At 37.8% G+C, this 15,742-nt stretch overlaps 1 protein-coding gene across 1 annotated transcript in view; it reads left to right on the forward strand.

Moving 5' to 3' along the window:
* TASP1 (taspase 1) overlaps positions 1–14,432 on the forward strand; it is an 80,000-nt gene extending 65,568 nt beyond the window's left edge. The window contains exons 13-14 of the mRNA XM_065631827.1: positions 1,407–1,480; positions 13,031–14,432. Of these exons, the coding sequence (XP_065487899.1) occupies positions 1,407–1,480; positions 13,031–13,123 (167 nt within the window). The 3' untranslated portion in view covers positions 13,124–14,432. The remainder of the gene's footprint in view (positions 1–1,406; positions 1,481–13,030) is intronic.
* The last annotated feature ends 1,310 nt before the right edge of the window (positions 14,433–15,742 follow it).

Here is a 15,742-nt window from a genome sequence, read left to right on the forward strand (position 1 = left end):
GGAATTTTGGAAGACTTGGGCGGGAAAAGGTTTTAGAAATAGCTTTTGTATGTTATATTTTTGGAGTTATTCTTGAATAGCATGTGTTTTTGAATAAGTAGACTATAAAATAGACTTTGACAATCATCTTACTGTTGTCTTTCAACTCTTTGAAAGCCAAGACTGTCTAATCCTGACTCCAGAATCAGGGCATGGGTTGCTAAACATAAGAGAATGTTGCAAGTTTGATTTTTCAGTTTTCAGATTTAAGAATGGAATAATCGTGACATTATTGATCTAGTGGAAAAGCATCCTACGACAAAAATCCTATCCCTAAAAAGGAGTTGAGAAAATGAAAATGCAAGTTTCATTAACTAAGAACAAACAAGATCAACTTAGCCTTCTGTTTCTTATGTTTGCAAGTGAGAGAAATATTTCTATTCATTTAATGTTTGTCATTTATGTAAGAAAACATTTTCCTATTAAGGAAAATTTGATTTTTTTTTCCTCAAAAAGTAATAAAGAAAATCCCCATATATCATACATCATAAGTAAAGACTATTTGTCCATTGATTTTTGGTTTTCTTTCCACCGAAATAAGATTCGTGTAGCACAGCTTATTCTCAAGATTTTTTGTGTACCACAGAAGAGATACTGAAGAACTTGTTCTACAGAGTAATGAAATCTCATGTCTTTATTGCAAGGATGATTTTGTTTTGGTAACTACTGAAACAAATTGCAAGAAAGTGATGTATTAGTTGAAAATATGTGCAATGTCTTCAGATAAGTATGTAATTTAGGACTTTCATTGTAATTCCAGGTCTTTTAATAGCTAGCAATAACCATGTGTTATGCTAGGACATGCTACCTTTGGTGGACAATATAGAAGGAAAAAATTGTTAAACTTAAAAGCATATGCCTAGAATTACCAAAGGCAAAGAAATAGCATTTTGAGGGTATTTGGCCTGAACGGCTGCCCAGCTTCTCAAAACTGAAAGATAAGATTAAATTTGTCTCCAAAAAAATAAATGTTTTCCCTGACATTTGAACCTGTAGGGTGTTAGGGAGGGGTTGGCCTCATCAAATGCGGTTCTATTGCACTAAATATGTTTCACTCTTTGAAAGCTTTTGACGAACCTTTGGTGGTATCAGTCATGAATCTATTACGGGGGAGCAAAGCGCATACCTAAATGAAGTTCATTTTTCTTTTATGATGATATCTACATATCTGTCAGAATCTTCCAGTCTTGCCGGGATTGTCTAAACTTTGATCTACTCTGGGTTAATTGCTATGCAAGGATAAATGGTTCAAAGGATAACCGTACCCAGCATGCTGTGACCTTCGTCAACCATATTAAAGGAATGTGATGAGTAGGAATCAATAGATTTTTTTGAGTGTGTGTGACTTCTTGCATTTTCCTTTACAGTGGAATTTCTGTGGAGCCATACAACAGAGAGCATGTGTGTAGGATATATGTCTGCACAGGATGGCAAAGCTAAGGTAAGCCATGAAGAATAGGTTGTAATACAGTAGAACAAGTGCAGAAGCTAAAGAGAATACAAAATAATGATATACATACATACATATAAGAATTTTCTGTCATTAAGAGAACAGAAGAAGTAATGGGTGCATAAGCAGTTAAATGTATCTGTTGATTGCACATTTTTTTGTTGTTGCAGCAGTTAACAAACCTGCGCTAACATACAGATTATGTCAGGAAAAGGTGCCATAAACATTTTCATTTCCTCTGCTGACAGTAATTGCATTTGAATAACTTCAGTTTGATTCAGTTACACTGGCTAGTTAGGGTGATACGGTATTTTTATATAAGCATGTCTGCCTTCGGATAGAGCATTTTGCACCAAGGAAGAAGGAAGAGGGTATAAAACAAACTTCAAGGTAGTTTCTAGAATAGCATCCATAGTAGACAATTTGGATGTTAACATCCATGGTTCTTTTAGTTTCTTGGGGTCTAATTATTTTTTTTTTTCTGGAATGAGAGAAATAATATGCTAAGACTGCGTTTAGCAGTGGAAACTGGAAAAATCCTTAATGTTAAATAACATAAGGATTAATCCTTAGGAATATAGCATTGAAAGGAGAAAAAGGCAGGTTTTGTGGTGCAGCAATAGGGCATTTAGGAGAGGTGTTTGGACAATGAGGATGAACGTGGGAGAAGCTGCAAGCAGAGAAAAAAAAAATCATAATTTGTAGACATTTATAAATGTACAGCCATCGGTATTCAAGACTAAGCGTGAACAGTCAGAACTAGTTAAAGGAAATGACGAAAGTGGGGGAAAAAGCTAGAATAAGAAGGCTCCCACGATGGTTCAACTAATGGGGGTGGTGAGGGTGTTTACTGGAATATTTGCATGTATTTGAGGAGGAGATGACAGCCAGGAAGCCTGTACCAGCAGATAAGAGCAAGACAGACATCCAGCATTTTGATGGTAGAATTTAAAGAGGGATGAATTTTAAAGCCTAGAAAAGGAAAGAATTTGAAGGCCTGGATTTGTCTGGTTTTCACCAGAAATGGCTGCTTGTGGATCTGCTGGGGAAGAGTATTTAGTCATCAGCAATGTGGGAGGAGAGTACAAACCCCATATCTTTCTCTCTCCTTTTTGGTTTTTTTTCTTCCCCCCCGCCCCCCCCCCCCCCCCCCCCCTATTTCATTTGGGAGATAAATACAAAGGAGCATGTGAGTGAGATCATAAAAAGAATGTACAAAAGAAGGAGACTGACATCAGATATTTTAAACAGCAAGAATAGTGTAACATGCTGGTTGAAGCGTTGGGAATGAATGAGTTCATCCTCAAGGTGTAAAATGTATAGGAAAAAAAAAAGACAAGAATGCCCCAGAAGGAGGAGGAAAATAAAAAGCAGCTGGTGAGGGAAGTGCTGGTAGAGGTGTTATTGAAGTACTCACTTCATGGCTTATGTAGAGTTCTTTCCAGTTGATTATCCGTGGAATAGGGTGTGGTTTTACTTATCTTAGTATTTATTTTAGATTTGTTGGAAAAGAATCCAAACTCAAGCTAAAAGCTCAGATTGAACTGGATGAAGCTAAATAAGCTCAGCTGCAAGTATTCTAGTATTTGCTAGTTAGTTTAAAAGTCATTATATTGTGTTTATAGTGAAATAAGGAGAATTAGTAGAATGCACAATGTTAAATTATTACAGTGTGCACACCTGCCTCTGGCTTACACTGCATGCTCAAAAGCTGTTTCTAAGGAAACACTCTTGTTTCTTCCTGGTAGTGTCTGTCTAATTAATAAATAAATGCTAAATATGAAGTCTGTCTGGTAATGAGTACCAGCATGACAGTGCCATGCCCAGAGATGTTTTCCTACTCACAGTTGCAACATTTGACATCTGGTGTGCGTTGTTTTCATACTGCTGGTAAATTCTCCAGCTGGTAATCTTGATTGCGCTGACAGGCACAGCTGCTCTTCTTGGTTCACTTTTAAATTATGTTTTTGACCTTCATCGAAGAGTTAATCCCCCTCCCTTTCTTCCTCCTTTGAGTCTGTGGCCACAAATGCTTTCCAGAGAAAAACCACAAATGCTTTTGCTGCTGACTTCTATTGATCAAAAAAAGTCTTCTGTCATAAAAGCTGGAATTTTATTCTGCTACAACCAGGGCTAAGTTATAGACAGAAAACTGGGCTTGAAATAGAACACAATGCCTTGCAAGTAAAAAAAAAAAAAAATCTCTTTTCTTTAATAGAGTAACTGGTTTGGTACAATTAATTTTGAGTACTTGCCGTGAAGGAATAATGGTGTAAGAATTCATAAAAGTATAAAATATCACTTGTTTATGAGTACCATAGGGAAATGATCAGGCAGCAGCTTGTAGGGAAACATCTTGCTTTCCTGTTGTTCTAGGGTGGTAAAGAGCTTCAGTTTTTATTTCTTTCATCAATCTAGGACTCAAGTTTTATTCTTAAACCAAGGGGTTGTCACAGTGGCTGATTTTGTGCTGGTTCAATTGGATGAACATGAAAACATATATTTGTAGCAAGACTTTTAGAAAGTGGGAAGGTTTTTAAGTGCCTGCTGTTACGAATTAGACTAATATTAGAATAATAATTCTATCAAGGGGTACGTACTAAGGAAAAAAGGATCCTGCTTTATAATCTTAGAGTGATTCTTTGTGCATTGGAGGCTGATGCGTTTCATAATAGGACCTAGCAAATGCTGGTTCTGAACCCCAGATTGCAGAGGTACTGGAGGCCTTTCTTTTAAGGCAAACAGACACTTGTAAGCTAGATACCAGCTCACCTGCAGACCTGGGTGTGCTCAAGAGGTGGAAACACACTCAACCAACTCTCAGCAACTCCTTAGAAGAACAGTGGGACAGGAAAGTGGAATCGGAGACTTGAAGTGGTTTGGACATCCTGACCTGCTGGTGCTTCTGGCTCTTAGCTCCGTGAGCTCTCCAAGTACCGGTTTGGAAGTATCCTTGCAACGGGGGTTTGTTTCCTCCCGATGCAGAAAAGACGGGGTTCTGCAGCTGGCCACTCACCTCCAAACTAGTCTGCCTGAATGCCAATGTATAAAATGGTTGAGCCTGCAAGAGCTGTGGAACGATTTCTCACTGTGACTAATAATCGTTTGATTTAAAGCATACTCTCTGGAAAGGTGTCCAGTCTTTTTCTGGAAAACCAGTTTCCTGGGAAAGTCACTGTTTCCTGTTGAACACTGGTTTAAAATGCTTGGTCGAGCATTTAAAATGTTTGGTTGAACATTACTTTAAAAATACTGTGGACGCTTGCCAGATGAACCGAGTTCATACCTTATCACTGACACAGTCATCTCTGGTTGTGTGTCCAATTACTTGCCTTTCGCGCTCTCTCAAGGCTGGGAGTATTTCAGCTCCTCCACCACTGATATCCCTGGCAATGCCATCTTTACTACCTGGACAGTAGATATGTCGTTGACTTCCCCTGATTCTTATGCCCTTGAACCCTTACATCACTGCCACAAGCAGCTGATCAAAGCAAATCCTCACTGGTTCCACTGCACTCTTCCTTGTTTCTTGTCATCCCTCTTGACCCGAGCAGTTCCATAATCACTTGGTGCCTGTGTTTGTCACATATTGGATGTGGAAGGAAACAAACTTTTCATCTGGACAGCTTTGACTCTATCTTGGAACTAACCTGTACCACCTATTGCTATAACTTGTCCAGGCTGGTGCCTGGGAGCCTCAGTTGTGATGAGTTTAAAAAAAATAGATATATCTGGTTTAGAAGCTGCCAGTCCCAGATTTCTTTCCTGAAGCAATACCGTCAAAGGTTGTTTCAACATTAAGTCTGTTCTTTGGGAAGATGAGTAGACTTCCCGAGATCTCCTGAAGCAAGTTTCTGCATTGCCATCTATATGATGGTAGAATCGTCACATAAACTGACAGTCAACTATTTCTAGCCATTAGAGAGGTTGCTAGAGTATTCTAGGCTGCTGTGGAAGTTTCTGGCCGCAGCCATGAGAATAGATGGGAAATATTAGTCTGTAGACTCCCCTGCACTTGCCCAGCTCCTTTTGTAGCAGTAACTGCTGTATCAACAAAGGTTAAGTCTTCTGGATTGAAGGACTGGAACATTAAATATCTTCATGAACTGAGGAGGTATGTTTTTCTCTCTGTTGTTGTTGTGATGTTGACTGACAAATTACTTGATATGAATTCAAGATCTTTGATAAGCACTGAACGCTTTTAGATTTCCTGCCCAAACCTTCTTCTCTTTCTGAGACACTAGTCTTCAGAATAACCTTCCAGATGTTTTTTCTTTTATGGACCCATAATAGATCCAACAACCGATCATAGCATCAGCTAAGAAGGTCATCCTGTTACTGGAGCTGCGACCTCTTTAAAGATACTCTGGCAGCTTTCAGTTAATCAGTTCCAATTTTTGTGAACTGATGAGGTTACATTCTAAGCGCTTAAGCAATTGTGTTGTCACCATTAGGAAAACAGCTCTATTCTGATGACTACAGTGTTGCTTCTTGGAGCTCTGTCCATACTGTTGCAGGCTGTGTGCAATATTTGAGGTCTTAGCAGTTGATGTACCATTTGGTAGAGCAGTTTAAGGGTCAGTTTACACGAAGGGCTTTCAGACCTTCTGCCTTGTCATTTGGGAGTGGGAGAAATAACTCCTTGTACTCACTCGTAATGTGATTTTTAGATGTAAATGGAGAACAGGAAAGAAAAGAGATTAGCAGGTAGGCTACAAGTTAATTGGCTCCTCTTGGTTACATAGTCTTCGTATTTTCTTATTCCTTGTCTGCTTGCCCAATGGAGGACGCTGCAAAGGAAAAGAAGTTCTTCCATCTCAAATGACAGTGCAGCGTATGCCTGCAATGTGAGTTCACATTCCAGCTGCATCTCTTGAAGGTTCTGGTTATGGGTAGGCAACCTTTCTTTGTTTTAAAGTCGTTTATCTGTGCATAATCAAGCAGGAGCTCTTTTGTCTCAGGCAGGGTCTGCAGAATATTCATTCACTCAAGGCCCTTGGTATTCTGTGGGCAGGATGTACCACAGAACTTTTTTCCTGGATCTCCCAAGTTTCTTATATTATCTTGGTGACTGAGGGTAGCTGGTGGTGGATGATGGTTTTGCTTTAAAAGAAGGTACTTTCTCGCTCTGTTTCCAGTAGTGTTTGAAGTCAGAATGCTTTCTTTCCCATGAAAGACCCAGTCTCAACACCAACAATGTGCAGTTTTGGTCCTGTGATATGTGTAGGTATTGGAAATAATTTGTCAGCTCACTATGGTTCTTAATAGGTATGAATATGCTTTATGGCCTTTATGGTTTTTTTATTCAGTTCTTATAACATGAAATACTAAGCTATGTTATGGCAGGTTTTAATATTACAAAGCTATATATGCCGTTCTTTCCATTTTCTAATGAACCAAAATCAAGTTGCTGTGCAAGATATGGGGTAGCAGTCATGGAGAGTGCTGCATCTTGCTGTGTTTGAAAACATCTGTCAGCAACAAGTGCTGTCTACACCTAATGTTGTGATTGCAACATGCAAACAGAAACTTTGACAGTTAATTTCATTTTCCAGTATGAGGAGACACAGTGGACAGGGAAACCATGTCCAATTCACTTTTCCTGTTGAGATGTTAGGTGTCGTAATCAGATTTATTTGCCTTTACTAACACTGTAAAATTTAGCAAAATCACTTCCCTCTATGTTTGAAGTGTTATATATGACAAACACTGGTTGTAGGGACTGTTATTGGATTTCTGATGATGGGCTTCTGTATTTTACCTTGTGAATAAAAGGTCTGTAAAAGCCCTTTGTCAGGAGAAGGGCAGTTATCCAGTGTTCACTGGGTGAAGAAATACATCCTGGAAGAATCTTTATTCTAACTTGAAAATTAGTGGAAAAAATTACTGAGCCTGTTTAGTTAGCAGAAATTACTAAGTCAAATAATTCGGTCATTCATTTCAGACTACAGAGACAGTCTTTTAACTTCATGAGACGGGAAAAGTATATGTCACTTACACTTTTTATTTTTTTCTTTAATCTGCACTCTCGTCTGGAGACTGGGGTCAGAAATTTTCACTTGAAAACAACTCTGTTCATACAACAGAGCATCCAGTTCTCTCATAAAAGTAAGGTATTTATGTTTGTTGGAAATAACCTTAAGTGCTATGATACCAGTTAAAATATTTGGCTCATAGACTTTTGTGGAAGTTATGGGCTCTGAGATGGGAAGATAAATTCACTTTTGGGGTTGAGTTCTTGCATAAAGCCAGTAGTTCTGCAACTCTCCTCATATTTGGCTGACATATTTTAGAGCAAAGCATGGAAGATGGGATTGTGTATCCAGCTATGCAAATGTAAATGCAATAACCTGGCTTAGCACCTGCAATTCAGAATGGTAAGAACGACATTTTAAGGTATATGGCAGTATTTTAGAAAACCTCTACAAGGTTGAGGTGAGTAGATGCTGAGCTGAGTAGATGATTGGTTGATAAATGAATTTAGACTGTCTAAATATGTGTGTGAATTACTTAGATTGAAATGCTTTAGTTTAGTTTTCAACTTTCTTAAAATTTGATTTTTTTTCCCTAATGCATTGTATTAATGTTTTTAGGTACATAAATAGTGTATAGTCATATGCTTAATTCACAGAATTAATTTGAGCTTGGAAAAATGTTAGCTTCGAAAGCAACTTATATCAGTATTTTCAGTGCCTGAGAGCCAGAAGAATGCCAGCAGTATGTCTGTCTGTCTATCTTTTGCCAACAGGGCAATTGTTCTGGAGTCCTTTTTTTTTTTTTTTTTTTTCCCCTAACATTTAATCGAACAAGTTGCACATGGATTGTTCTGATAGCAGCAGTTTCCAGTATTTTGCAGGGCACCTTCTCGTTTCATATGGCGGATGTACGTTCCAACTGTGTTGCAGGAAAGCTTCCCAGGAGACAGAGCAGCAGAGAATGCGTATTGCTGCTAAAATGGGCTGTTACTGCCTAGAAAATAAATTGAGAATAGGTGGCCAGATGGTTCTCATGGTGGAAGTGTGTACCCAGCTATAAAGCCTGTAGACCCCTGAGTGATTTAGAATTTCAAAAAGAATATATGGGGTTTGGTGCTGCTTTTCTTTAAGGTGCTAGAAAGCAATTTCATTAAGTGCATGATGTCCTTGGTTTTTCATTATATTTCATCTCAATAGAGTCATGAATGGAAAAAGTTTGTTTTATAAATTATTCCGTCCAAAGCACGTCCTGAGCATGTAATGAGAAAGCTAAACACACGGAGTACTCCCTAGATTTGCTGCAGAACTCAATGTGCTGACATCTGGTAGTTGTACTCTGTCCTCTTGGCAGTGTTTGATTGACTTCAGTTTTCTCCCACAGCACTGTCAGTCTTCTGGCTTGAACTTTATATTCACTTTACATTGTATTTATGCTTTTAATGGAAAAAAAATGAAGCTGTTGTGACAAACTAATACTTTTCTGTGAATGAAAGGAGAAGAGTAGTTCTATAAAGATTAGAAAAAAATCTTTTTGGTATTAGTTGGTGTCTAGGTTGTTTGAGAATCTTTGTCCAGGAGACATGAAGTAGAGTTGGCACAACTCATACTATGTTTTTTTAAAAGGTATACTAAAAATATTTAACTTAAAAAATAGCTGCAATGCTCATGACACAAAGGTGAAACCATATATTGTCCCCGTAGCAGTTAGCATTTATTCCAGGGCAGAAAGACCCGTTAGTTTTGGACTTGAAGGGTAGAGGGAAACTTTGCAGTGTGCATCCAAAGGGACTGAGAGGGAGGAAGGTTCCCCAGGCAGCGTCTGCAGCACTGGGGTTGGGGAGCTGGTTGCTCGGTGGTTTTGGTTGGGTCAGGAGGGAAAGAAGGAGACATTGAGTGTACGGATGGCAAGTACACGGAGCAAGAATCAGCGTCTGAAGGTTGGTTACCTGGTTTGTGCTTTATGGAAGGGTAGGAAGCAAAATCAAGGACTTCATCTGACGTTTACCTTTTTCATTTTGAACTGTGGGCACGAGGTTCCTCCTTCAAGCTGCAGACAGATCTCTGGTGACCAACTGGATTCCTGCCTATCAGGAGCTCTGCCCCTGCTGACCCCTCACCAACTTCACTTGTCTCTAGGAAAGCAAATCCGAATATTCTCAGGGACAGTAACATTTCCGTTTATAGCCGCATTGCTCTTAATCTACCTTTCCTCGGCACAGTTTCTTCAAAGGGAGGCTTCCATGAAGCTGAGTGGAGGATTAATTCAGGAAAACTTTTTCTTTTCGTGCATTTTGTGCTCCCAGGCACAATTTCCCCCAGATGTGGATTTGTTCAACTTGTAAAGCTGACAGACTAATCAAATTCAATTAAAAGCTTTCCAATTTTGTTCTTTTTTGTTTGCTTTTAATTTTTATGTCTTAAAAATCTCAATCTAATCCACTGTACAATCTGGACTTAATGCAAAATATGATGTTGGGATATAAAAATGTAACAAACAGTACAAATGAGCTCTGTGGTTGCATTTAAAAAATATTAAATATTCTTTGATCTTTCCTTTTATTTACTAGAGTTCTTATGGCTAAGAACAAAAGAGATATAATTGTAAGAATTCACTTGGGAGTTTATCTGAAGTTGCCTTGACATGGCAATGTTATCCTTTCATATTACTTGTTAGATAACATATTTTACACACTATTATCTTAGATCTGTCTCATTTTTGTTGTACATAAGGCAGCCGTTCGTGAAGGTAATAAGAAGTAGTCAGCGTAAAACAACATCTGCATTTGTTCTGTCATACAAAGTATCCAAATAAACAGGATGCAAGGAAAGGCTTTAAGAAAGGTTTTGTTAGGTGTCTTTGGGGTGTTTCTGTAAATAGAAATGTACAGATGCTAGTGTATAATGGTTGGGGGTTTTTGTATGGGAAATGTGTTTTTCCTTTTATAGGAAATGGGGTTTTGTATTAGAAATGTGTTTTGGACAGCTATTTAAGCATAGCTACTTGATAATGTATTGATAGATTATTATCTGCTTATCCCCTCTTGTATTTCCTTTCCTTGTCCAAAAACTTGCTAGAAACTTGCTTAACTAACTTTTAAAAATAACAGGATTTATAAATTTCATGTGGATTCAATGAAGCCTCATGTTTTGCTCCTGCATTTATCAAAGGATCTATTAGGCATTTAACTTTGGGTTGTGAGATGAGTCAAGCCTATGCAAAAGGTTAATCCAGAACTTGGGGCAGAAAACTAATTTACACACATCAGGTCTGTTGTAGGTATAATGAAAAAAATTGATTATAAGGTTCATTATGATCATGATAGTGCTAATATTTCTTCTGTTTCAGTAACAAGCTTCCTCTCTTATGCCTCTTGGCAGCATCCCTGGGCCTCTGTGCTTTTGATTGTATAATATCGCTACAATGATCTGCTAATAACGTTGACTGATCACTTTATAAGCAATTTCATCTATAAGTCCTGCCTGCCTTTGAGTGAACCGCTGGTTTGCCTTGATTGCAGAATCTCACTTCAGTGTCATTCGTCCACTGAGGAAATGTGCTACTGTGCCTATTGAACAATTTTGCTTTTACACTGTCATCCTATCCCACTTATCATTTAGAAATTTTCACAGACCTGGAGAAATGTCTTGGATCTATCAGTCATAAAATTAAAAAATACCCTTCTTCCACTTGCTTTTCTGCCTTCTCTTTAAACTTACGAAATATTATAACATCTCCAAAAATTGTCAGTTACATTTAGGGGGAAACTGTAACAGATTTGAAAGGAATCTTTTCTTCTTGAAGTGGTAAATCACAGTCGTAACCGAAATTGTTCTGAAGTAGGAAGGTGTTCATATATCAAGCAGAAAGGGCAGAGGTCAAAGTTTTAGCAGTAAAATGAAAACCTTGAAAAGTTTTTAATTAGATCTCATTCTGTAATTTAACTCAAAGCAAGACCACCTAAGAGCAGACACCAGGATTCCCTTATCAAGAAAGGAATTAGAAAGAAGCTGCTTGTGAGATACAAAATGTCTCTTCGATGCACTTTCTGCTCAGTTAATGCAAGTTATTCTTGCTGAACTTCTACATCTATACTTTTTGTCACAACCCATTGCCTCATTGCAAGTTATACATTTTGCAGCATTTTAATATTTTAATGAGATAATGTACGTATAAAAACCGAAGTATGCGGTGGGCTGCACTTACGGGAAGCTGTAATTTCTAAATGCCAGCGACTTCTTTGTTGTGAGCTTTGGATGGTAGCAGGAATCATTTCTAGTTCGTAATTTAACAATTGTTCATGTGTTACGTCGTCTGAGCGTTAATGAATCACTTGATGAGATGTGCAGCTCATGAAGGACATGGAGACGAGTGCTCCTGCTTTGGTGGCGGGATGGCTGGAGCTTGAGTCCCTGAGTCCCTCCAGGGCCACTTCTGCCTCAAGCCCGCGGAAATGCTCTTATCAGCCCTACTGCATTTTAGAGTTCCACTAAGGCTCGTTTTTATGTTTTACCAGAGCCTACTCAGCAGCTCCAACAGTAGGAAACAGTAAAATTTGTAGAAACCTGCTTCTGACTCCTTTTGTTCTGTTTGAATGCTGCTTTAGCCACTTGGCCCTATATGAAGCGATCGATGTGCCTGTAAATGGCTCTTGCTGTAGCTCAGCAGTGTGGATGAAAACATAAGCAGCTTTCACAGCATAAAAACATGTGCAAAGGGGAAAAATGACATTATTTTAACAGTAAGTCAAAGTATCTTTTCATAAGGGAACGGTTTTGCTCCTCAGTAATAAAATGCACCTCAGAATATAAAACGGCTTCAACAGATTTTTAGTGTCACTGAGTTACAGTAGAGCTGTAAGCTGAAATTTTATGTACACATATGCACGCTCCCTCTTTCTGGCATTTACTTTCTGGCTGAAATATTACAGAACCATCTCAAAAGGCCTGCTTTCAAAACTTCTTCATGGAAAAGATGCCTGTCGATAGAAACGCAATTGCTCTTTGGGTTCATTTATTTGACAGTTGGCAAAAAAATATTTTAGAGGAAGTCTTTGTTATTCAGGTGAACAAGTAAGTATTTTACACAGAGAAATTTCTTCTTTGCATCTTGGACATTGCAGTTGCCTGATTCTCTGAAGTGTTAGTTTATCTCTGTCAAATAGTTTATTGTGTCTAACACTTCTGTAAGGTATATTTCTGTGTGCAGTTTTTGAATCTCCCTAAGAAATAGACTTATAAACCACAGAACACCACAGTTATTTCTCCTTTTGTCTTCATGCTTGGATATTCCTTTCTTCTACTTTCCATGAATTAGGTCATCCAGTTTACCTTTTCTACACATCTGTCATGGCCCTTCTCTCCTCGTGTTAAACATTAATGCAAACAAATTTAAAAAAAAAATAAAATAAATAATCCCAGTTGTTTGTGGCTTTTCAAGTTGCTTTGTAGTTTGCCCTCAGACTTTGGTGATGGAACAGCTTAATTGTTCAATACTTCCAAGCTTGCTTTGTGCCCTGTATAGTTTTGCCTCTATTTTCATTCAATAATACTCTTGACTTTTCCACAGACTCACATTTCAAGGCTTCCTCCTGGAGCCGTGGCCGGACAGTCCGTGGCGATAGAAGGAGGAGTTTGCCGGCTGGAGAGTCCAGACAGCTGAACAGCTAATTCCTCCCTTCATTGCAAAGAATGTGAATGACTTTTTGTACAATAAGGGGTTTTTTTGTGTTTTAACAGATGTTGGAAATTCTACTCTTGTTTTATACCCCGTATTGCAACCATGTGCACCATAACTTGAGACAAGTACTGCTGTAGTTTATGTTCTCACTCTGTGAATGGGAGTGTGTGCATGTTCATTTTTTCCCTAATAAAATAGGAACTCTTCCCAGTTGTGCAAAGATTATGTATGATTAATGATTGTGTTTTCCTTGGTTTATGTTTGAGAAATAACCAAAAGTTAAAAAAAAAAAATTGTCATTCATGTTCTAAGTTTAAAAGTAACAGGCCTTTCAAGTGGCTATAGAATTATGCAAAAATGATTATGATTTCTAAGTTTCTCAGTAGTTTAAGGAAATCCAGTGATGGTTTAAACATGGGTTGTTTTTTTCCTCCCCAATAAGGAGGATTTTTTTTGTCAAATAATGGTTTCAGTGAAACAAACTAAAGCAAAATTAAGGCTAGAATTGTTTTTAAATAGTCTGATAGGTCATATCTCTGTTCCCAAACTAAGCTGTTAATAGCTTCAAGCTGTATGTATTGCAAAAAGCTTATATGAAGATAATGTATCGTAACGCAGTCTTTATGTATAATGGAATATTACAATGTAAATAAGAAAACAAAGTTTATGGAAAGATTCAATATTATTCTTTGCTTCTGTTTTAAATCTATTTTTAAGAGAGGTACAGAAATGGACATATTACTGGATGCAAAGTGCAATGTGTATGAAATGGATGTTAGGAGGTCTGATATTAGTTTTCTTATTGACAAAGCAGCTTCCTAAACTCCAGCCACAGCATGGGTATTTATATAACTGTGTGTAATAAGTATGTACTGTGCATAAATTTACTGTAATTCTTTTATACCTTTAACAAGACTGCATTATAAAACAGTGTAATCCTTGTCTGCCTTGTGACGCATTGGCAGCTCAACTGTCCTTTGTCACCAGTACTAACACATTCGCCAGATCGCCAGAGTCCTAAAAGTGAGTTCTGACACACAATCTTCCATTCGGTACTTTTTTCTTCACAGCACTGGCAGCAATAGAAAACTTTTGGAATGAATTCATTGTCCTGATAAGTATGCCAAAGAGAAACTAAAATAGTTCATCTTTTTCCCTGGTGGATATTTGATAATTCTGTTTTCAGAAATAGTGGATGAATAGATACTCAGACTGTATTCGCTTAATCGGGCATTGTACTTGCCTGTTTTGTAATGTTGTGCCTGCCTATAACAAAACTACTTGACTTATTAAATGGTTACATTGATTGTAGTACCAATCTTTCATGGAAAAAAACTTAATAAATTTTTTTTTATAGCCTGAGTTCATTTTCACTATTATGTTACGGGATACGTTGAGATGATACCGTTGTGTGGGGTTTTTAAATTGTGACGTAAACGTCTCATAAGTGAATATATTTCTATAAGTTCTGTAAATAATATGAATCAGGAGCTTTCCAGGTTGCAGAAACAAAAAAGTGGAATGCATTGGTCTTGAATGTCTGAGATATCAGACTGGACCTCAGGGCTACACTCATGAAATGAAGAATGATATAACAACACTTCTGAAATGTTGCAGCGAGGCAGCTGTGTTGTCTCAGCCATTAAAATTGCTCTAATGTGCAACATTAAATGATTGGGTGGATGGCTCTCCATGTAGTAAGTGAAAAATTGGTCATCGTGTATGGGTTTGTACATACCCACATTTAAAAAAGGCATTGTTTTTGGAAAAGCTACAGTAACCGTGTTAGCCTGCTTTCATTCTAAAAGTGATTTTCAGTGTTGACTTCATAGAAACTTCGGCATAAATCCAGTCTTTCATGGAATAAGCATGGCAGAATGGTTTGTACATTGATAAATTGCTTCTTCCTCTCACGTATCTCTTTATGGAGATTTGTTTTCTAGCATATGTTTTTTTTTCCCCCCACACTATCTCAATTTTGTGTGTATACATACATACATATACAAAATCATAACTTAAACAGCAGATATGTTACACTTTTACTTTGCTTTTGTGTCTGTATAATACTCCAGGCAAATATTGTTGGTTTTGTTAAGGTTTGGTTTGGGGGGGGGTTGGGTTTGGTTTTTTGTTTGTTTTGTCAAAAAAGCTAGACCTCTTTAGGAAGCTACTTAGAAATCATTGTTTGAAATTGAGGAGTTTGCCTTTTCATTGTCCAACTTTTCCTCCTTCTGTCTAGGTAGAGGAAAAAGGAAAAAAAAAAGGATTGTCTAGAGAATCACAAGCAAGGTACAGAGCAGGAACCAGGCACAGAGCTGAGTTTCTACTATTACCACATGGGAATTTACGTATCAATAATCTTGAAGACTGGCAGGAGCAGAATTTCCTATCATCCAACTCCCACTTAAGCCAATGAAAGATCTTCCACTACTTTAATTATGGGTCTAATTCTGCTGCTAGCTCTATTTTGAACTTAAAACTGGCTTATGAAAAATAAACGGTGGGGACACTCTGCAATGACGTGGTCTGTGAACTCTTGTATGTGATGAGTAACCATTGCCACTGGCACGAGCAGATACAGTACAAGAGGAAATTATACAG

This window comes from Caloenas nicobarica, chromosome 3 (assembly GCF_036013445.1).
Source record: "Caloenas nicobarica isolate bCalNic1 chromosome 3, bCalNic1.hap1, whole genome shotgun sequence".
Classification (NCBI taxonomy): Eukaryota; Metazoa; Chordata; class Aves; order Columbiformes; family Columbidae; genus Caloenas; species Caloenas nicobarica.